General features: G+C 28.2%; 1 protein-coding gene across 1 annotated transcript; it reads right to left on the reverse strand.

The window, feature by feature from the left end:
• Nucleotides 1–240: 240 nt before the first annotated feature.
• On the reverse strand, nt 241–19,129 carry LOC131935939 (uncharacterized). The gene is made up of 17 exons (XM_059292693.1): nt 19,123–19,129; nt 18,454–18,507; nt 16,301–16,381; nt 15,234–15,308; nt 13,405–13,617; nt 13,109–13,152; nt 12,818–12,869; nt 9,909–9,927; nt 9,706–9,740; nt 8,812–8,830; nt 8,287–8,456; nt 6,992–7,016; nt 6,125–6,324; nt 4,270–4,347; nt 3,547–3,624; nt 3,165–3,308; nt 241–2,894 (listed from the first exon to the last, which is right to left on the reverse strand). Exons 3-17 carry the CDS (start codon nt 16,376–16,378, stop codon nt 2,790–2,792), a joined length of 1,335 nt encoding a protein of 444 aa, XP_059148676.1. The 5' UTR covers nt 16,379–16,381; nt 18,454–18,507; nt 19,123–19,129; the 3' UTR covers nt 241–2,789.
• Between the last annotated feature and the right edge of the window lie 3,463 nt (nt 19,130–22,592).

Consider the following 22,592-nt stretch of genomic DNA (forward strand, 5'->3'; position numbering starts at 1 on the left):
TAATAGGTAAAAAACATGCCAAAAGATACTCAAGGAAATTTTGTTAGAAAAAAACTTTTGTAAGGACTATGTCAAATTACATGTAAAGTAGGACAAAAATCAATTTTTTTACAGTTCAATAATTTTATTCAACTAGGTAAAAGCAGGATAATTATATATATATATATATATATATATATATATATATATATATATATATATAATAATTTATTTATTGCAAATGCCTTGGTAACATAAGAATAAAAAAATTCAAGAAAAAAAAGTTTTTATTTTTTTTTGGAATTTATTTTCCTTAAAGAAATCAAGTTTAAATAAATATTTAAGAAAAAAAGATAGTTTTGTAATACTTCTTCTTGTTAATTAATAAACATAAATACTTTTACCCTAGTAAAAAAGTATAATGGTATATTGATTTTTAACAGTCAAATCCTTACATCACAACTGTTTATATTACAGTATGTACTGGCAAATAGGATAATTTCTTAAGACAAATTACAGTATATTTTATTCCTACCTCTTTCACACAACAGTAACCTAGCTACCTAAATTTGATGTTTTGGGCAAAAAATACAAACAAAAAAAAAACATTGATTAAGTCAGATGTTCTGGACAGTATTAGTCCCTGTCGCCTGGCAAGAAAGACTTTATTATATTCATAAAATAAATAACATTTATTTTAGTTAAAAATTATGCAAGTAATACTTTGGTAGCACTAGGCGTGGCTTCACCAACACTTATTAAAATTTATAATTTTTTAGGGATATGGGTGGTGGATATAAATTTACAAAATTAGTGCCATACAAATAAAAACTAGTATAGGAATGTTGAATGCAATACATGTTTGAACAAGATTTTCTAAATGTTGCCACTATTCAAAAAAAGAACTTAAGTAATATATTTAGTAAAGTTAAGTACCAGTTCCATTTGAGAAAGACTGTTTCAGATGTTTATAAAAAATTCCACAAATCATTGGTTAAGGGCACTTTAATCTGTTCTCAGATTAAAAAAAAACCTAATGAAAACATACAATTAAATTAAAAAGTGTGTGGGTTAATTAATTTGGTATAACATTACTTAGAGTAACCAGAATGATTTTATTGTAATTAGTAATTAAAAAATGAACTATACTCTTCAGGCTTTGATATCTATAATATAAAGTCTTATTATAATTTAAATATTTGGAAGTCTAAAATGTAATTACTTTATTAATTATTATTTAAGTTTGTAAATCATAGACAAAACATTTTGAAAAATTGTTGGTAAAAAATAATTTTGTTAACTCTTACAAAATATTTTAATTGTAACTTCCAATATTGACATACTCACACATACTACTTTTGGTCTCTCTAAAAAATGCATTTTATTTTGAAATTAAAAAACATTCAATTTTTTAAATTGATATTTTAATAGCATTTGATGTGGTTTAACCAAATTTTACCAATACATTGTGACTTTCAATTTTACATTTTGGTGATGTAAGTAGTGTATTTAGATTTAAAAGATTAGTGCCATTAGACAAGTGTAGGAGTATGTGATGCAATACATGTTTGAACTAGATTTTCTAAACATTGCCACAATTAAAAAATAACTTAAATGGTCGGCCTATTTTATTTACAGTTTTAATTACTCTAAAGTTAAAAAAACAAATATTACGTATGGCTCCTTATGTATTGAAAAACAAAATATTATCTAATAGATTTGTTAAGGCACTAGTTTTGTAGCCTAAACTGTGGTCAGATTAAAAATAAATGAATTTGGATTGATATTTTTAACTTACATAATTAATATAGCATTATTTCTGAATTATTAATTAAATACAATACTCAAGTTTTGATTTTTTAGTGTGCATAGCATAACAATTAAAATATTTTTAAAATTTAAATGTAAAACCAATATATCAATTATTTTTTAATTTATAAAATATTTTTACAAAACATTGATTGTTGTTAAAAATTGTATGTACAATTTTATGAGATATTTTAATTTATTTTTAGGCATTAACAAATATTGACCAATACTACTTTCCACCTGTTAGCATAGTATTTGTTACAACTTTGTACAAATACAAACACTCTTACTTTAAAATGTAAGATTTAAATGCCTAGCTAATTTTTAAAGGAATGCTGTGGATTCAATAAAACTTGTAGAATAAATTATGCATGCAACAAAGAAAGTAATAGAAATTTTAAGAAACACAATCACATTTACAAACAAGTTTTAAAAATATTACTTAAAATCAACAAGTTAATTTAATTTTTATTTATTATTATGTTTTTTTTTTAAAATTATTTTTCAACTGAAATAATTATATACCATATTTTTTAGAAACCCCTTTGGATAAATGATCTTAAAACTAAAATATAAATATAGACATGCAATTTTTTATTATCAACCTAAGTAGATTATTCTTATGATTACAGATTTTCTTTAAATATAAAATTAAATTTCAAAAATATTATAACTTGTGTATCAGTATTAATAATCAAAATATGAAGTCTTATTATTTTTTTACTTACACAGAATTTTACTTTTTTTTTTATTCAATTAATTGATCTATTTCTTCTTAACTTTTAAATTTAAAGAGGAGTACTAACCCGTAACAGATTTTGATTTTGAATGCATTTTTAAAAATTGTTTTTTATGACACAAAAACAATGAATTAGATGAATGTTTTGATAGCTGTCACATTAATATTAAAACAAAACAATAAATATTTTACGCATTACAAGGCAAAATGTAAAAGTAATGCACAGAGAAAGTGGAATCATTCAAGGCAATTGTTGGGCATGTTAAGATTTCTCTGGGGTTCTTGTTAACCTGACTGTTCCACCTTTAGCTAGTATTATGTTATTACTTTTGTGATGCTCTATCAAGTCTACTACAGATGAGAACGCCTATAGATAACCACAAGAGAAAAAATATTTGTAATTTAAACGAAAAATGTTCTTTATAATCAATTTTTATATAAAGGATTTTAAAAAAACATGATTATTATGCTTTATAAATTTGGTAAGAAATAAATAAAAAAAGGATTTGGCACAACAGTGTTATTACTATATACTTTACAAAATTGGTAAAAAATAAATGAAAAACAATTTCCCAAATAACAGGTGATTATTATACTTTAAAAACTTGGAGAAAGTAAATGAAAAACCAAAACTTACAACTTCATCTGGCTTATACTTGCCGATTGCAAATTTATTATCATCCCTTTTCCTCAATGGTAAGTTGTATGGTTTACCATCTGCTATTACCACTAATGTATAAGGATGATCCTTTTTGCTGGGGCGAACCAAGAATGCACCATTCTGTAACAAGCATTCATTTACATATCGAATGTTATTTGTTATTATTTGTACTGCACAACCTATTCTTCTAAAACTTTTCAATGTTTTTTTAATTTTCTTTTTTTTTCTCTTTAAGACTAGAACATTTCTCTTGCATATATATTAGCCTTTAAATATGCAGGGGTGGTCACAAGTGGATTTTGTATTTTAAAAAAGAAAATATATCTATCTCTAAATTTCAACATCTCTGAATTTTTACCATGTTAAGTCTCTTAAGTTTACTTTCTACTTCAGTTCTGTCAAGGCTGTCATGAAACCATGGCTGAGAAGACAAAACCTGCAAATCAAACATTTTCAAAAATAAACTTAAAAATTATGGAAATAATAATCCGTAAAAATCAAATCATTTATTTATTTTTTCAACATATTCTAAATTCTGATTTTACTGCTATTATTAGCCAGGTATTTCGGTAAAGAGAATTTAACATATATGTATATGTAATGTGTATATTACACACACACACACATTATTAGCATTGCAATGTACACATACACAAGATAAATTGATAAATTTGTACATTCGTAATAAGAAGTGAAATATTACATTTTAAGGATATCCAGACATCATAGTAGAGGGGATGGGGATGGTGTGAAAAGTAGATAAAGGAGTGTCATAAATTCCATATTTTAGTGAATATAATTTGGTAGCCTTATGGTGGCAAGTTGACTTTAATCAATAAGTTGATTTGTTCGCTTGTACCACATAGTAGGTGGGAGTAAATTACCATTACAAAGATAATACAATGAAGCATTTCTAAATAGTCCATTCAGTTCCAACTACATGTTACAGTCTTTTGAATGATTCTTTATATATATATATATATATATATATATATATATATATATATATATATATATATATATATATATATATATATATATATAAAATGAATAACAGATATATACACAAATATAATTATACCTCAGTTGTTCCATCATCGTAAATATTATCATCTCGCGACGAAGGAATTTGAGGAACAGGGGGTTTGACTTGTGGAAACTAACCAGAGGAAACATAAATTACATGTTAGTAGATGTGAGGCAATAGAAATCAATTATATTATGATTTGATATCTGCAGATAAATCAATTTTTTATGGCTTGTCATATTGTTAATATTGTTAGTTGAATTGAATATAAGATCACTGTGCACTGTGGGTTTTTTTAAAAATACAAAACAAAATCAACATTAAACCTGTAATACTAGTTATCAACATTGAAAACAATGTTAAAAGATGTGTAATGTTATATGAAATATAATATTTAATAAAGAAATGATTACTTGAACTAATGTCTAGTCTTAAAAATTATGATAATTTTTTATAAATATATAAGTATATTTGGTCAAAAAGATCATGCGGCATGTATAAGGTATATGTTTCAGGCTGCTTTACAAAGGCATAAATAACAATTCCATTACCGGGTAGGGAATCGGCTATTTATATATACATGTATAAATATAGGTATGTTTTCATTCACATAAAGGATATTGAGATTTTGTCAAGTGCTGGTTAGTTTCCACAAGTCAAACCCCCTGTTCCTCAAATTCCTTCGTCGCGAGATGATAATATTTACGATGATGGAACAACTGAGGTATAATTATATTTGTGTATATATCTGTTATTCATTTTATATATATATATATATTATTTAATAAGCTTGTCCATTCATATTGAAGTTAAGAATGAAGTTTAAGAACTCAGTTTTATAACAGAAAATTTTGATAATGAAAATTTGTTATCAGCCACTTGAAGCCTTGATTGATAGTAAAATATAGCACAGCTTAAGTTTCTATTTCTAATGAAGCATGTTATTTATACATGTTAATTATAAACATATGAACTGCAAAAGCACTGAAAAGACTTTTGCAAGCACAAAACAAAGTTCAGTTTTATTATAACTGACAGCCAACAATTCAGCTTATTTCTAAATATGCTTTAAGTTTGCAATAAATATATTTGATGCAGCTAAAAAAAACATTGATACAGTGACAAAAATAAATAAAAACTCCAGAAAAAAATAAAGCATTTGCAGCAAGATAAAAAAGATTTATTGAAAAAAAAAAACAGCTGCAAAATCTAATAATAAAATAGTTTAACGCTTTAAAAATTTAATAGTATTGAATTAATTAAAAAAAAGTTATTTTAATATCTTCATACCTCATATTTCTAATCTGAAATATTAACTGGGCTGATAAAATAAAAGCCTGACATTTTTATGGATAGCAGAAGTCAGATTTTTTATATTTGATAAGAAAATTGGCATTGTCTGGCAAGACTAATCCAAATTAAAAAATAGCTGACAGTTTAAAATATCCTTACCTTATTTTAAATTTAAATATTGTTTTTTTTTTTGTGGGTAATGGAGTGAAAAAATATAATTTTTCAACCATCTCAATAAATTCATTATGAAAGACATTAAAAATAAGTTTGTAAAAAAAAAAAAAACAAGAACAAAGAGTGATAATAAATTACTACTGTCCAATCCCAAAAACTGCAACTAAATCATATTAAACTAAAGAGAACTAGTTTTGTTTTAAATTAGAAAGGCATTTCAGTATTATTTACGTTTATATTTTTTATAAGCTATCCTTAAAAATAATCATAGGTATATTTCAAATTGAAGTTTAAAATTTATTAGCTTTTTAGTGTTAGGTGTATTAAACAATAAAGAATTCAATTGTACAAGTGGTCATTTAACTATCAATTAAAAACTTAGGCATTTTGAGATTGGTCACAAGATTTAAAGCATTCATTCAGTGCAAAAGTGAAGCTGAACCTTTGAAGGAGCATGCGGTGGTAATACCAGAACCTTGGTTGGATATTTCTGTGGTGGAGTGGGACGAACGTCTTGTGTAATGGAGCCTCCACTGGAGCTTTCATCCGATGCACTGTGACACCCGTTGTTGAACGGTGCTGGTTTTGGTGGTTTGCTTGGTGGTGCTGGTTTTGCTTTACTTTCAGCAGGAATTTGCTTACCTTTGAAAATAAAGTTCATGTGTGTAAGGTTTAGAAAAACACTGGTTGTATTGTATTATAGTCATTAGAAACCTATAAACTAAACCAGCAAATAGTGCCTGATTACAAAACTGAAGAGCTTGTAGTGTTTGCTTTATGCTTTAAAGAATATTGTTCACACTGGCTGTTGATATTCTGTATAACATTTGTCACTGTACACATACTATGACAAAAATAATTCTGATCCAATTTATCATAATTTATAAAAGGTAGAAAGCAGATTTTTATAACTTAATTGAGTAAACAAACTTGCATATTGTATAATTAAATTTTGTGAAACGGTTATGTGTTAACAAAATGTAAATATTCTATTACTAATGGAGAACTGGTGCCTTTACCTTGTAATTAAAGAGCATTTTCTTACAAAGGGTCTATGTCCACATTTTTACCAAAACTGAGTTATGCTTACTGTTTATTTTATTAGTATAACTAAATATCTAACTGGGTCAACTAGCACAAAATGTTTCATTTTGAAGTTAAAATCTTCAAGTACCTTAAAATGGTATAATTTTTAAAATGGTATTAATTTATTTCATTGTATGTTTTTTTTAAATTTTATTTTAAAAACACTCTTTGATTTCAAGTGTAAAATATAAAAGTTAATTGAAGATAGTTACACTAAACATACCTTGATTAAATCTGTTCGGAATCTCCTTTAAATAAAAACAAAAATGAAGTTAAAGCAATTATCTATATATATAATTCACTTCTTGGAGACGATAGAAAACACCAAGCTGTAAGCGCGCTCCCTACCACCCCCACATGGTTTGGTGAGCTGTGGTTCACGCTAAATGTTTACAATCGTAGAGCCGGGTTTACTTACGGCTATTAGGGGCAGATAAATTAGTTTGAAACGATTTTAAACTTAGGAGAGGTAACTAAGAGGAGTTTACTTTCACGGGTGGGGAGTGGGGGTGGGGGGGAAGGAGGGGGGGTTATCGTCCTTAACGAGCTACTGATAGTGTTTTAAAGCAAATATTTTCAGTGGCAGCGTTGTTACTGTCAAATTCACAAATTATGAATAACTTCTTCTTCGTTCTTAATTATTAGTGTTGAAGGGGATCGAGATTTATCTGCCAGTGGGTTTGAACTCGAGACTTTGTTCGAATTTATCAACCATGAACTTTTTGCCGACTCAACCACGCCTCCAACACAATTAAGCGTTACATGTCAACTGGTTATGCGCCGTTTAAGGCCATTGACTCCGATTTCAGCCTGCTTTTCTTTTTGGATTTGATTCCATGGCCTTTGTCCAACCAAGAACAAACTACAAGGCAGCAGTTGTTTAATTTTGGAGTTGTCTCTCCTAGAATGAATAACTGATAAGTAGAAAATAAAACAACTAAATAGCGGCACAGATACGCCGCGGGTCGGCTTGTTCTAAAGAAATAGCTATCTATCCTGACAAGCTAATCTATTTAAGTCAACAGATTTACAATTACTTGAATTTAAATGTAAAATAAAAATAAAAAACTACTCATCTTTATTTCAACAAGTACAGACATTGCTCATTAAAAATGTTAAAGAAAGTTAATTTTTTTGTATTTGTAATTTGAATAAGTTAGTTCATCAGTTTTACAACTTGATGATAAATAAATCAATAACTGCCTCAGCATATGACATACAAGGCTCATTGACTGTGATAAGAGGTTGCTGAATTATTAAATTACAGTAACAGCTCTTTAGGTTGCTCTCAATAATAACTTAGTATGAATAAAATATATTATTCTAAATACAACACTACATGAGTCTCAGTAGTATACTACAACACTATGTGAATTTAAGTAGGTTACAACACAGTGAACTTTAGTATAACACACAGTGAATTTAAGTACAATATTTTATGAATTAATACAAAACTACCAAATTGTCCTACACCTTCTTATTTAAAATGTCAACAGAAGAGAAGACAAAGCATCTTACTATAATATTGGGTGATTTGTTGACCGGTGAATCTGTTTTTCTTTCCACTGGTTTTTCAGGTTGTGTTACAACAGGTGTTGGGACTGGTGTTACACCTGGTTCAGGTGGTAAAGGAGGAAGTGTCCTTTTAGAAGGAGGTACAGGTGGTGCTTTCACTGAGGGAGGGGGTGCTGTAACAATAATAGCACAATGAAATTTCACTGTTAATGATCATTAATTTAAACTAAAACAATGAGCTGTTTTAACCATTTGTTTTTAGCTTTACTACAGTTTTTAATTTTTAATTTTATAACAGAAATGAGAACTATCAGATTTACAATATCAAGTGATTGTAAAGAAATAAAAAAATTCTGTTCCATAGTTAATATGTCAAATAGAGTTTATGCAATAAACCATAACTTTGTTACAGCAATAGTATCTTATAGAAACTAATATTATAATTTATATATTAACAAAAAAAAAGTCTCGTGTTATTCAGAAACACATTAAGAGTTTATAATGGTACAAGATTATATCACCACTTACCTGGTGCATGGTCATCTACCTGTATGAGAAAAATGCTCATAAAGTAAAGCAATTTTAGTATTAATAGCTTATTGATGCAATTGCTTGTATTTCTAAGGTTATGATCAAATTATACTCTTTTGACTGATTATTGTTTGGGAAACAATTATAGGGGGAAAGAAAACTTCTATATACATGTTAGGACTTGTAAAATATTAGCACAGTTATAATTGTAATTTTTAAATAAATTATGTAACATTACAATAATGCTTAAAATAAATTTTTTAAAACGAGATTTTTAAAAATAATTAATCAATTATTATTTTAATGAAATATTAATGAGTACTAAATCATTTATAAAAAACTGCTATTGAAGCTTAAGGTACATCTATGATTTAAAAAAAAGCACTAAAGAAAAATCATCTGGTAAATTATAATCTGGTGACGAAGAGAGTCTCATACAATCATTTTTAATACTATCAAAAGGTTTAAATGTTGCAATTTTTAAAGTTATTTTTTTATACATATTATAAATGTTGTTGATCAATTAATTACTAACAACCAACAAACACTTTTATTTAAATGTGTTTCTACAAAATACTTTTCTTACTGATGTTGAATCTGCTTTATAAAGACTTAACTGGTTTCAATCATTGTGGCTATCTAAAGTTAAGATACTACTTGGAAATAATGAGGAACACAAAAGTAGATAAAAGTAACTTAAAGACAGGTTGAGAACTATATGATTTCCATACTTTCTCCAACAACAATGACTAAAAAACAAAAAAAAAGGGCTTTTACAACAGCAGTGACTCAAAAAAAAAGATTTTACAATAGATGAAACTCAAGAAAAAAAAAACAGATTTTACAGCAGATGAAACTTAAAAAAAAAGAATAAATTCTTCAACCACTTACAATTCCTCCATCTGGAACTACATAATCACCATTATCTATTGACACAAAGATTGGAGTGAGGTAAGCTTCATTTAAAAATGGCTACATAAAACATTTTCTAGCTTAATTCATTCCAAATTTAAATTAATCTAATTACAAATAATATTTTTTTTAAATTGAAAAAAGTCTACTTGTTTATAGCAAATGGTGTATGGATCTATTACCTGAATTGTCATCGGCTTCCTGTTCAATGAAATTCAAAAAGAAAGAAAAACTAAGCTTAGTCCAGTGAAACCAAATAAAAAAGGGTAATCTATCGTTTTATGTACTTAAAATCGCCCGCGGCTAGTAATGTACGAAAAAGTGACCTCATTGTCAAGGCTTTAATAGAAGTATATTGTGATATATTTGTGTCCAATATTATAGATAAATGAATAATAAACCTAAATCAATGGCTAAATATATCAATATAGGCAAGAAATTAACTTTAAACAGCAGTGTTTGCGAGCTGGATTTGCTATATAAAAAGCGGCCATCTGTAAGTTAGAGTGGCTTCCCCTGAATCTTGCGTTTTAAGTTTACATTAAAAAAAAAATAAACAAGATGGCTGCTATCGTAAATGAGCATGGTTGCATCTGTTGGAACCATCGCTAGTCTTCATTTATTACTGAAAAGTTTTAATTCAGTTGTTTTAAAACAGTTACATAAATGAAACTAGGAAAATTTTTTGAATCTTCTCAAAACATAAATCCTCCTCAAAATGTGAAATAATTATTAAAATTCAAGGAGTCACCTGTTTTTCACACTACTAGTCGCAGGCGATTTTACATACCTAAAACGATAGATTACCTAAAAAATGAACTCTTTTACTTTTTAATCTGACACCCAAACCATACAATAGCTATTTTCTAATCAAACAACAATTTTAAAGACTATTTAAATAACTAAAACACAATATAAAATGACACTTATATGAAGTATGTATGTAAATGTATATATATTTAATATTTTTTCCAATATAAAATGCTAGTATCTCATTTCAATAACTTTTTTTTTGTTTTCAAGAGTTATAAGATGTTAAATGCAAAGTAAGCGTGAACTGTAAAAATAAATTGAAGAATTTGTTTCATGTGAGAAGAACACAGCAGCATCATATTAAAAAATTCAGGAAAAAAAAACCATGCATCTGAAGCAGTTTCAATATTTTTAGTATCTTTTAAACCTCATCACTTATTAGATAGAAACTAATCTATAACTACTTTAAGCTATACAGTAACTAGAAATAAGTATTACCTATTGAGACAAATGGTCCCAATTAGTAATGATAATTAATGAACTACCACCACTATAATTTATGCATGCAATTAAATTATTTATGTTGAAACAAACATGTTTGATTTTCTATTAAAAAATACATCAACATATTAACACAAATGAAGCAAGTCAGACATTTAAGATTCTGACATGTCACAAAAATATTTATTTTTAATAAAATAGAAAAAAATGCTTAGTGATTAAGAATTTGATAACGCATGCATTTAATTTAATGGCATAATTTCTTAGGTTAGCAACTGTTATGTTGTTATTGTTAAAATTAAAATTTCAATGACTAATGAACAATTATTGTCTAATAGTTTTATCTGGAGAGTGTTAAATTAGGCAGTTGATGTTAAATGTATTTTAAAAGCTGTTACTCGTGTAGAATATTGTATGTTGTCCATGATGCTTTGGTTAAGTAAAGATCTAACCAGTGGTCAAGGAAGCTTCTTACAACTGGCTAGTTGATAACATAAGGCGTTGGGCACCATACAACAGCACAAGTCAGGGGGTGTTGGCTCACAGACAGTACTGAACACTGAGACAGTACTGAACCATATGACAGTGTGCAACCATGAGACAATATTGAACCACAAGACAGTACAGAACTATGAGGCAGTATTGAACCCTGAGACAGTATTGAACTCTGAGACAGTTTTGAATCATGTAAGACAATTAAACAAAGAGTGTCAAACCAGTGTTTCTAAAGTAGTGACACTCCTGAACAGAGGACAGTTTCAACCAAGGGTACAGAAGTTATTAAAAAGTAAAGAGTAGTTGAACAACATCACACCAGAGCACAGTATTAAGCAGGCCACAGAATCTTAACAGTGGACAGCAAGTGGCCCATATCAATCCACAGTAAAGCATGAAGCAGGTGACTAAAACTCACTGCAAAATCTTTTTTCAGTAAATAAATATTGTAAACACATTTTTTTTCCTTTTTTTGTGCAGTAAAGCTGCAATGTATTGTAAAATAGTAGAGCATAAATACACTTCAATCAAACAGTTTTTAAAAATTTAGGCTATTCTGCCATTTGCAGCTATACATTTTAAGAAAGATTAACTTAGTTAAGTGGAAAACAAAACGTATAAAATCATAAAATCTTGTATCTTTAACATTACTGAAAATATCAATGGTTTGTTTTTCTAATATTTAATAACTTAAGAGCTGCAAGTAATTAAAATGAAATCTGCCAAGAAAAAGTTTTATTCAATTTTTTAAAGCTTCTTCCAGTATGATCCAGCAGGTTACTCAGACTCCCTTTGTCTGCCATTGACACTATACCAGCAATTTCCAGAAATATATATAAACTAGCTTACTATATAGATATATATATATATTTAAGAAAATGTAATAAAGCAAAGTTTTATAGGATTTAAAACATAAATAACTGTTTTAAAATTAATTATAAGGATTAGGATGGGCATAACTTTGCAAACATATATCAGTATTAATTTGCAAAAGTTCATGGGCATAAAGTTGCAAAAAATTCATTAAAATACAAGCTGGAAATGTTTAAGAAGCTTACTGGTTCATTCACTAACCTCAGTGTGAAGAAAACACCAAATATTTTTAAAATCAACACAAGCTAAAGGATTATGTAAAAAGTTTCTTGTTTGCTGCATCTAAAATCATTATCGACTAAATGCTCAAGTTTATTTTTATTAAAATATATTAGAGCATGTCCCTAAAGCTTAAAAGCTGTGCAAGAAAAAACTCAAAAACTCTTGAGTTAAATTTAGGTGCTACTGAATTATACTGTGAAGTTAGAAAAAAAAAATAAGCAAGAACATGGTGCTTTAGGATCATCACCTCGTCGGAAAATTCACCAGCCCAATCATCTTCTTCATCTGAAAGATCTGGACTGTTTTAAATAGATAAAAATACTAAAACATCTGTGCTAGCATTTTCCTATGTAACATAAGATACTATTGCTACTAGCTTACTTCTTAAAAATATAATAAATTTCTGATGTAAAGGTTGTTTAAATTATTAATTTATACTTCTGTTTGGACATAATGAGGGAGAAATTTTAAAATAAATACATTTCAGAGAGCACAAAAATTTGACAAAACATTTCTTCAAATGACAATAAATTTCTACCTTTGATTAAATCCTTGGTTGGGCGGTTTTGGCGGTACATCTGGCTGATAACATTGAACATGGGTTGATTAAATACTAATTACATTAAGAACTAGCGAACTCATTAGACAAAGCAAGAAATCAAAAGAAAAATGTTTTTGTAACAAAAATATCAGTTCCAATTTTTAACAAACAGATGAATGAAATGGAAATTGTAATAATGGTGCTTATGTGATTAAAAATAATTATAAGTTTAAAAAAAATAGTTTTGTTTTGAGGTAGGTCAGCTCATGCATAGATAAAAATCTAGACTTCACCATGTAAGGATATGAGCCTCCAGTAGTTTTTCTTCTTAGCCTATCGGGGGTGTTAAATTTCTTAACAGGTTTATGGGGATCACTGATCTTTCTTTCAATTGCACTAGATGGCTCTGGTTTCACTGCTGCAAATTTTTTATTTAACTGTATCCGTATTTCTTCCAATGTTGGAGGTTTCTTGTGGTCAAATGATGCGTTGGACGGATATGTTCTCTAAGTGATAGGAAGGTTCAAGATATAATACAGATTCAAACTTCTTTTAGTCTACATTTGATAATAACTTCCTGTCTTGATTGCATCTAGCAGAAATTAAGCAGCATTCATGGTTTGATTGAGTACATTCTTGACAGAAACTGTTTGTGCTGGTTACAACAAAAAGTGTTTTCTTGATTTTTTTTTTTTTCAAAATGCAGCCATTTTGTATAAATGGTCTCATAAGAAACCACAGAATTGAAAGCAGTGCACTTCAAACATGCCTTTTATTTGCAGTATGAAAAGTTTTGATGTACCCTTGAGATTTAATAGGTGACCATATGTGATGAGAAGCTGAGGGTTTTTTTAGTGATAAAAACTGCACACTGAACTTTTTCTAAATCTTACAATCTCTAAAACATTTTGACAGTTTAAGTCAATTTAAAAAAAAAAAAGCAAATTTTTGGATATCCCTTAAAGTAAAAAAAAATATTTATCAGAATAAGATAGTTGAAAGCATATGCATAATATATTAATTTATATAGGCCCTTACTAATACATTTGTAATAAAATATAAAATGGCAATTGACAGTGAAGGTCTTTAACTGTTTTGGAAGAAGTATAGTTGTGGTGGGTGAACATATGCCACAGGATGCATCTTAATTAAAGCTGGAAAAATTGTGCCAATCTCAAGGTTGTATATGTTGAACAAAAACATTTTTTTTTAAATTTAAAAGAGAACACAGGAGGTGCAAAATTTGGTGAAAGTTAAAAAAAAACAACAAATGCTGTTCAAGTTGTTTATATTTAGATTAACAATAGTAATTCTCTTAATAATATGTTGAATGTGAAAATCTGAAAAAAAAAATGCTGTTTTTACATTTAGAGAAATGCCTGAAAGCTGTTCATGCTTTAAACTTTAAGCACATTGAAATTCACGTTATTCATTCATGCAATGTCTGTTCTACTGTTTAAATGTACACATAATTTGCAATAAATGGGATTAATAACTGCTGCTAAACTATTTTTTATTTAATGACATAACTGACCATCGTTAACTTGAGTGTTATAACCAAGACAAGGATTTACTGATACCAATGTTTACTTAAGAGAAGTAGTTAATTTTTCCATACTTTTTAAGTTAATATGGTTGTAATGACACCACCCTTTGTAAATGGGACAATTATAATATTAATAAAATGAACCACTGTAATATTAATGAATGGGACAGCTATAATAAATGGAACCACTATAATATTAAGGATAGGACATCTATAATATTAATGAATGGGACGGCCATAATATTAATGAATTGGAAAGCTATAATATTAATAAATGGAACAAATTTAATATTAAAAAATGGGACGAATATAATGTTAAAAAATGAGACGGCTATAATATTAGTAAATGGGGAACTACAATATCAAGAATAGGAGCAGCCTCTAACATTAATAAATAAGGCAGTTAAATGGGACATCTGTTAACATTAGTTAACATGACATCAGATGCAATAGATTACCGGGACAGCAGCTAACAACTCAGGTTCCCCCTATGCCCTATGTACAATCCACTACCAGACATGCAGCATGGATACTTTTTGTTGGGGTCTCACAGCTTTTAAAGAGAGTTGAAAATACCTCTACTTCTGCCATAAAAGGTGGCCGTGTAACAACTGGTTTACTTTGTGGTGCTGACATGTCTTCATAATAATCCTTAAAATTTTAAAAAACATTCTGCATTTACTACACAAGTTGTACACAGTAATAGTTCATGCAACATCTACAATAGCTCCATTAACAGTCTGCCACAGGCACAACAGTAAGAAACACATCTTTCGTCTATTCTTTGTTTTAATTTACACCAACAGAATAAAATAATAAATAACTCAACACTTAAATACAAACAAGTATGTTTTGATTTTAGGTAAATAAAGACAGACATTTTTTTTTTAAATTGTAAGATATTATCTTATTCAAATACAGTTTTAAAAAAGCAACTGTTGTCAACATTGAATTAGATAAGTGCATGTAGAAGATTTTTTTTTTATCACCAATGTTATGTTATTGAAATGTAATCATACATCAGGAATTGCAGTAAACAAGTAACTTTTAGAAACAAACCTCCCTCTGATGTAAATGAAGCTTTATTTATCTCCTAAACTAAAGAATGCATGTATCAACTTAAAATCTACTTTGTGAGTCACACTAAAAAATTAGTGAATTTAAATAGTCTGTAGTTAAGAGGGTAAAAAAAAGCTTAGGCATGGTATTGGCTGGAAGTAAAGCTTGTGTTAATTTTGTGGTGAAAAAGCAAAAATACAAATTTAGTGGCTTGTATTTAAGGAGATTTAGAGGTATGTTACTGAAAAGTTGAAAAAAAATCTACTGGCTTTGAAGTTATATTGGAATAAAAAAATATTTAAAACTACAGAAAAATTATTTGAGATATATACTCTGAAGCTTTAAAATAATTTTAAGAGGGCAATTCTTTTCAATCTTTGAAAGCTATGATATAATGTAAGCAAAATGTTAACAAACAAAAGTGAACTTTTAAAAAGATTAATGTAATAAAAGAATACTATTATCTTTACATTTTTAAATTATTAGAAATAAAGAACATAATCTACAATAAATTAAAATATTAGAAGCTTAAGCTTTATGTGTGGATAAATTGCTAGACTTATTAGATTATTTCCCTTTAGTACCTGCACAGGAATCTGGGGCTGCTCATAAACTTCATCGTCTTGACTTACACAATGACTCTGTGACTGTTGTTTAAACATTATCTAAGGTGATAGTTATGATAAAAAGGTAATTTTTCTCAAACTGATTGAATTAAAAAATTCTATATAAGGGGAAATGCCAAAAAAAAAAAATCAGACATCAATGCACATGACTTTAATTGGTTTTTTTTTTTAGAGGTGAAAGGCAAAGGGATCTATATAAGGACCAGTAGGTAGATATGGATTTGACAATATAGCACATATATGAAAACCACAAGAAAGATACAACTTATTATATTGCACAACTAAGGCAGAAAAATATCAAGTTGACACCTTAAATAATATAACCAAAATCAAGAGAATCTTATAAAGTTGACATGACGTACCTAAGATAGAACCACTAGAAAGATATAAAGCTGACATGGAATACCTATGATAGAACCACTAGAATGATATAAAGTTGACATGAAGTACCTAAGATAGAACCACTAGAAAGATATAAAGCTGACATGGAACACCTATGATAGCACCACTAGAATGATATAAAACTAACATGAAACACCTATGATAGAACCACTAGAATGATATAAACCTATAATAAAATCATTAGAGCAACATGATAGAGCCAATAGAATGATATAAAGCTGACATGAGGCACCTATAATAAAATCATTAGACTGATATAACGCTGACATGATAGAACCATGAGCCACAAGTTCTACTACACAACCACCATGCCTAATCAGTAACAATATTCTTAACAATTAAAAAAAAATTAGCTTCATTGTGTGTAAACCAATTTAGCAGTACAAACCACACAGAACTAAATGTATAGATCTAGTTGTTATTTACCACTTTAGACTAGTAATTTCAACTGATACTTTATCAATCACCTACAGACTGGGAGCTTTATATCAATGTTATCGGACATGGGCCATAGAATATAAAGCTAATCAGATTTTTTACATTCCTACACAAATTTTGATCATGTTTTTTCTTTTCACTACAGTAAGAGGGTATGCTCTCGTATGCTTTTTTGTTATGTGCAATTGCATGAATCAGTCAGTTAGTGGGTATCTATTAAGGGGAGATCATTCTATTTACAAAACTATTGACAACATATACACACTCAAACATAATTACTACACAACATGAATGAAATTTTCAATCAAAATGTCAACAAATAATTTAGTAACAGTTACAGAATAAGGTTAATCCAGTTAACAACAACATGCTTAGAAAACAGTTAAAATATTATATTACCATCACCGTGACTTAAAGGAAAAAAATAAAATTAAAGTTCTTATTAAAATATAATTTTAATAAGAGGATAAAAATATTTTTCTTTTGTATTAGAGTAGAGTGCTGTAATTTTTTAATTCATATAGAATGTCTGAAATATAAGTGATTGTGAATAGTAATAATAAATAATTCAGGAACTAATGCTTGTAGGAATTAACTTTAGACTTTTACAAATCTAAAAAAAAAATAATTTAGTTTTATTCTTAGCACAATTTATTTAAATCTCTCTACTGCCCAATATACAGTTCTTGTCTCCCTTTTAATTACTTGTGACAAACTATAGTTGTATCTAATCTAGTCTTCAAAAATAAAGCATCATTCTGACAATGGGAGCTAACAAAGAAATGGGAACATGTGTTCTTGTTAGTGGAGATCCTTTCTCTAATGTTGAGGTAAAAGGCATTTAAAGAAGCTTAGCAAGGATCCTATGTAGCTGCAACTTAAGTTCCAAATGTTGTTAAAATGTAAGCGTTGTATGCAAACTGTATTACAAAATCCAGATTCTAAATTTTAAAAATCATGAAATATTTGAAGATTTATTTATCTTTTATCAGGTGCAAGCATAGAGAGGTATACAAACAAAAGTGTGGCCCGGCAGGAGAGGTTTGATTGTGTATTTAAATTTTTTTTTTGCATCAGAAAAGTTAAGGCTGTATATTTATTACATTGATAAAATATGAACTTTAAAAAAATACTTTGTGCATGAAAATAATAAAAAAAAAAAACTACATTTTTCAAAGATTGATTACTAAAGAAAAAATTGTAAACCTGCTAAATTAATTAATGAATGAGTAATTACAAAAACACAATTAATTATGCAATTAAAAACTTACTTCCGTTGAAGGAGGTGGAGGATTTCTGTTTGGGAGTGGAGGTGGAGCAGACTCCTGTCAAACGTACAGTTTAGTTGTAAGTGAAGCAATTATCAATAATAAAAAGAGCAAAAAATTTAGTAAAAGCTCACATTCTACACAAACTTAGCTGTTTATCAGCCCAGCTGGAAGTAATTAATTAAAGATTGGCTAATTAAGGCAGATGTTCGAGGTGCTAATCTGAAAAGGCTGTCAGACATTTAACATGTTTATTGAAGCTGATAATTGAATCTTGGTGTTGAGGACTTGGGACAATTATTCTTTTACATGGAAAGCATGGAGCATTAATATATATTTTTTAAATCACTTCTTTTGTTTTTTGGCAAATTTTTATTGATATATGAATATAGTTATTATTAGTGTTTAAAAGCTTATTCTGTAACTGTTTTAGCAGGTGCATTACATTGGGCTTAGGACTACATTTTTAAAATGTACGAGTACTTATGATTTATTCTACTTTGAAATAAATTATTTTAAAAACTGGAAAACAATAAATACCCTACAAAACTGGTATACAAATATTACTATAAGCTTCCTTGCACTTAATTATTAAGCATTTTAGCTTTTCAAAGTATAAGATAAAAGTTGTTTAACAAAGAGTGTAACATTTCTAAAGAATTTTACACTTACCCCTGCACCGGGCTAAAACAAAGTAAATAACATTTTAAAATGACAATTTACAATAAGTAAAAAACATTAAAACATGACAAATAATTTATCCTTACTTAAAAAACAAAAATTGTTTAATAAAAAATTTAAAACTATGCAACTACAATTATGATACTTGAATAAAAAATAAACTATCTAAATGAAATTTGCAAATAACTTCCTTATTATTTTTTCATTATATTGATCAAAATAAAAGCTATTTATCTTTTTAATTTAATGCTACATATACTGAAGACCTAACATCTATTGAGAAGAGTATACTTACCACTATTCCAGGCTAAAACAATAAGAAAAGGTTGTTAAAAAGAGGAAAATAATTACAAAAAAAAAAAGGTATAAAAAATTTAAAATTTTTTAAAGTCTTGTTTGAAAAATCAATGCTAGTGACAGTGTGAGTTACAGGAATGAATATAATATTGAAATAAACATCATACTTGAATGAACAAGATATCTTAGAGCATAATGACTAAATAAGACAAAGAAAGCTATACCAAACAAAGAAACAGAAAAGCAGACACTTAGTACTTACAGGTGGAGGAGGTGGCCGTCTTGAAGTCATCATTCCAGCGATTGTATTACTTGGAAAACTAGAAAACAAAGACAAATATGTACCAAGAGGACTACAGATATTTCATCAAAGAAAATAAATTTTACAATGATCCTATGGTGGAAATATATATTTTTACACAGCATTAACACATACAATATGTATGTGATGATATCACCTCCCACCCAAAATTAATTATAATTAAAAATTTTAATGTAGTCTAATAGTTAGGTAGTGTAATGGTTAGAGACATGGCTAGAATTAGACACATGTCTAGGATTAGGGTTATGACTAGGATTATAGATATTATCTAACTTTAGATAATTCATTATTGAATGGCTACACCATTTTCAAATGTGTGCCTACCGTCCACATTCTTATTTAATTAACATTGACTTTATATTGATTATCTAAGCAGAAGTAGCACATAAAACAGATGTTTTAGGTCAGGTTATGTAACATGTTCTTATTACTAATTAGTACTAGATCTAGGTAAAACTCAATTTTAGCGTATTTTATTCACCGCTTCACGTTCACCTCAGGTTGAGCATATTTTATTATAAACACAACTGAAACACACAAAAACCCAAGATCTATATATTACAGACTATAATCTATATATTTGTGGGTCAGTTGGTATTGAATGCTAAACTAAAAAAGTTGACAAAATGTCCAGTGGTAGATGAACTAGATGAGGCTCATAAGCTGGGGACCACAACCCAGTAAAACTCCATTTTAGCGTATTTTATTCGCCGTTTCATGTAAAAATATTATAAATAAGCATTACAGGAATAGCGTGTGATCATCGGCGGGAGAAAAATCCCTATATGGTCAAGGGTTCAGCCTGAGTTCACATTGACTTTAATTATCAGCATACGTCATGCATAGGGCCATTGTGAGTTCATGTAAGTTATTTTATTCATTTATAGTATCATGCCTTGCAATTATGTGTTTCTACTTTACCCATAGTCATAGCCATGAAAATCTTAACTGACACGAACATATTTTCAAGAAATAAAAAGTTAAATCTAGATCTAGATTCCATATTCAAAATTTTGGATTTTTCTCAAGTTTTGACAAAATTAATTTAAAAAACTAAACAAAAAATTCATAAAGAAATAGGCCAAGTGATTTCCTAACGTTTTAGTGTGTTTCAGTTGTGTTTATATTAGTTTATAATAAAATACGCTCAACTGGAGGTCAACGTGAAGCGGAGAATAAAATACGCTAAAATGGAGTTTTACCCCACAACCCACCAAATAAAGTAAAAAAGTTTAAAGTACTTGGTTTAAAGTTTAGTAGATTCTGTCTAGATCTATTAGTTTAGTTATTATTTAATATTTATAACAAACGTCAACCATGATCATCAACAAAAGTAAAAGTCACTCAAAAGTGTCAAAAGACTAGCGATTCTCTCTATTCATATTGTCATTCTACTTTCTACAGTAACAGTTCTATAATAATAATTCTACACCACTCTGGCTAGACCTAGATCTACAAACAATGAGATCTAAAGTCTAAGGTTATGAGATAATTTCTGATATTTCGTTTCGATCTTGGTCTATGAGCAGTCTTTAGTCTTTATTTAAACTTAAACTTATAGCAACAAAAGAAATGTCAATACCTCTTTCAATCTTTACAACTTTCTTCCTGGTAGATTAATTACTACTTCCTTGTTTATGAACTGTATTATTTTTATTTCGCTTTTTTGTTGTTGTTGTTGGTCATTTATTTATAAATGATGAAGTTAATAAACTAAGTTGCTTTTGTTCTGAAAACCGGAGTTTCTTTTCTTTTTTATATTATAAAACTTGTCTTTTTGATGAACCTAAATAAATTAAAAATAAAGGTTTTTAATTTTTTTTTGTTAGGTATTTTTTTTATTATCTACTAGATCTAGATCTATAATCTAGGTAGACCTATAATGCTATAATGCCTATATATTAAAAATATCATTACTAAAATTTAAAATACGTGTTATATTAAGCCTAACACTACTTACACTAACAGGAAATTATAACATTTTTTACCCAACCTACCACATATAAAGTTATTTAACATTTCTACAAACTACTATTGTATATATTACATAATATTTTCTAGGGCCACCCCACCATATACATGAATGACTTAATCTAATATACTATATAGCCCTAGATGTATTTTAAATTGCCTTACCTCAAACAATGTGCTAAATAAATTCCTTAGTAATAGATAACCCATCAAACAATTGATTAACTTTTATCAAGAAAGGTCTCAATAAAAAAATGTTAAGAAAAATGCCACATTTTCTTCTCAAATGAGTAGCCTATCATCAAAATGCTATGAAACGTTTAGATGATTACATTTAAAATAAGATACCCATTGTGATTTTTTAAAAAAGAAATTCTGTGCCTTTGCAACAACTGCTAATTCGGAGGCTCACTACCACCTCCCCATCCATGCAAAGGAAATATTAAATTTAAAAAGAAAACACATACTTTAACCATTCTTATAAGTGTCCCCTTCCCCCTCTAAAGTTTCCAAGCAAAATGTCTAAGAAATTATAATATTGAGGTTAAAAGATTGGCAGTGTTGAAGATGACATCTGTCCATTTCTCTTTCTCAAAGCCAGATACTGAATCCAGATACAACAGCAGCTTCAAAACTCATGTTTTCTTTTATCATACAGTCAAAAATAACATTTGAGCCTAAAATTCTGCTGTATGTCCCACGCATTGTGTAATACAATTTTAAGTTTGAAATTTTATACATTTTATCATGTTAAGAGCCATTTGTTCATGTGTCTGTACTTGCGAATTTGAAATATCATTTATTTGAGAGCATTTCAACATTAGGAGTTTTAGAAATTTTGCTATTATTTTGTATTAAAGAACAATGTATT

This window comes from Physella acuta, unplaced genomic scaffold (assembly GCF_028476545.2).
Source record: "Physella acuta isolate Inbredline_101_S28 unplaced genomic scaffold, ASM2847654v3 ptg000164l, whole genome shotgun sequence".
Lineage (NCBI taxonomy): Eukaryota > Metazoa > Mollusca > Gastropoda > Physidae > Physella > Physella acuta.